Source organism: Mandrillus leucophaeus, unplaced genomic scaffold (genome assembly GCF_000951045.1).
Source record: "Mandrillus leucophaeus isolate KB7577 unplaced genomic scaffold, Mleu.le_1.0 Scaffold183, whole genome shotgun sequence".
In the NCBI taxonomy this organism is placed as follows: Eukaryota; Metazoa; Chordata; class Mammalia; order Primates; family Cercopithecidae; genus Mandrillus; species Mandrillus leucophaeus.
The window spans coordinates 2,491,405-2,493,124 of record NW_012101843.1 but is presented as its reverse complement, the minus strand read 5'-3'; the positions used below and the strand labels follow the sequence as shown (position 1 = coordinate 2,493,124).

Sequence of the window (1,720 nt, the reverse complement as noted above, 5' to 3'; positions counted from 1 at the left end):
AAACAAACCACCACGTTCAGCTAATTGTTTTAAAATTTTGGGTCAGGCATGGTGGTGCACGCCTGTAATTCCAGCACTTGGGGAGGCTGAGACGGGTGGATCACGAGGTCAAGAGATCAAGACCATCCTGGCCAACATGGTGAAATCCCGTCTCTACTAAAAATACAAAAATTAGCTGGGTGTGGTGGCATGTGCCTGTAGTCCCAGCTACTAGGGATGCTGAGCCAGGAGAATGACTTGAACCCAGGAGGCAGGGGTTGCAGTGCGCCAAGATTGTGACACTGCACTCCAGCCTGGTGACAGAGTGAGACGCCGTTTAAAAAAAAAAAAAAATTGACCAGGCTTGGTGTTTTCCACCTGTAATCCCAGCACTTTGGCAGGCAGAGGCAGGTGGATCACTTGAGGTGAGGAGTTTGAGACCAGCCTGGCCAACATGATGAAAACCCATCTCTACTAAAAATACAATAATTAGCTGGGCATGGTGATGGGCTCCTGTAGTCCCAGCTACTTGGGAGACTGAGGCTGGAGAATCACTTGCACCCAGGAGCCGGAGGTTGCAGTGAGTGGAGTCTGCACCACTGCACTCCATCCTGGGCGACAGAGTGAGACTCCGTCTCAAAACAAAAACAAAATAAAAACGAAGGATGTTGGCTTCCCTCTCCAGATTTAAGACCTGAAATTCTGAAGATGACACTTGGTTTCCCATTTGTGACAAATCCTTGGAGTTACCATACTGGCATTCCATTTGAATCAGGATATGGGATTGTTCCCAGCATGAAAACCACAACCTGGTTGATAGTTTCATAATCAGGCAGGTCAAAAACCAGCATCTGTCCAGCTTGCTGTCTACCTGTCGGCACGAGCCTCCCCGCAACCAAGCAGCCAAACAGGGTGGCAGTGGCTCTGTTCAGCCAGCAGGGCTCTTACTTGGTTCTTATTTACAGCTTTATAGATAGCGTACATTTTAAGGAACATTAATGTATAGTAACAACGCCTAATTTGTTGTTTTGAACAGGCCAGCAGATACATAGAGAACGTTTTAAAACCTCACCGGGAAATGAAATTGAGAAAACTGGAGGAGCGGTTTTATCAAATGACGGGTGAAGCCTGGAAATTAAGCAGTGGTCACAAACTTGGGGTTGGAAAATATTCTCATTTTATATTTTGAATCCTCTTACTGTGTTTCCTATTACATGATTGATTTGTAATTGAAACTGATGTTAGTCTGTTTTTAGATTTTATTGATAATGATTGTATATAATTTTTTGTTCAGCATACTTGTTTATCGCATGGTTAAGGGGTTGGTGTTTGTTTTTAAAAGACAGGGTCTCTCTCTGTTGCCCAGGCTGGGGTGCAGTGGCACGATCGTAGCTCACTGCAGCCTCAAACTCCAGGGCTCAAAGGATCCTCCTGCCTCAGCTTCTTAAGTTGCTAGGACTACAGGTGCACCCTACCATGGACTGCACCTGGCTGGTGAAGTATTTTTTGGTGCCTAAAGAGCACATAACTTGGTTCCTTAAAAAGCTGTTGTGGTGGCTCACGCCTGTAATCCCAGCAATTTGGGAGGACGAGGCAGGCAGATTGCTTGAGACCAGGAGTTTGAGACCAGCCTGGGCAACATAGGAAGACCTTGTCTCTAAAAAAAAAAAAAAATTAAAAATTAGCCAGACGTGATAGTGTGTGGCTGTAGTTTCAGCTGCTTGGGAGGTTGAGGCAGGAG

At 45.8% G+C, this 1,720-nt stretch overlaps 1 protein-coding gene across 5 annotated transcripts in view; it reads left to right on the top strand.

Annotated features, from left to right (window-relative positions):
* The window catches only part of UBXN8 (UBX domain protein 8), a 33,711-nt gene that overhangs the window by 14,718 nt on the left and 17,273 nt on the right, over positions 1 to 1,720 (top strand). For 4 of the 5 annotated variants that reach the window (XM_011977722.1, XM_011977724.1, XM_011977727.1 and 1 more), the window contains one exon: positions 1,016 to 1,138. The exons of the other annotated variant lie outside the window; for it this stretch is intronic. In XM_011977722.1, coding sequence (XP_011833112.1) covers positions 1,016 to 1,138 — 123 coding nt within the window. The remainder of the gene's footprint in view (positions 1 to 1,015; positions 1,139 to 1,720) is intronic. 5 annotated transcript variants of the gene reach the window in all.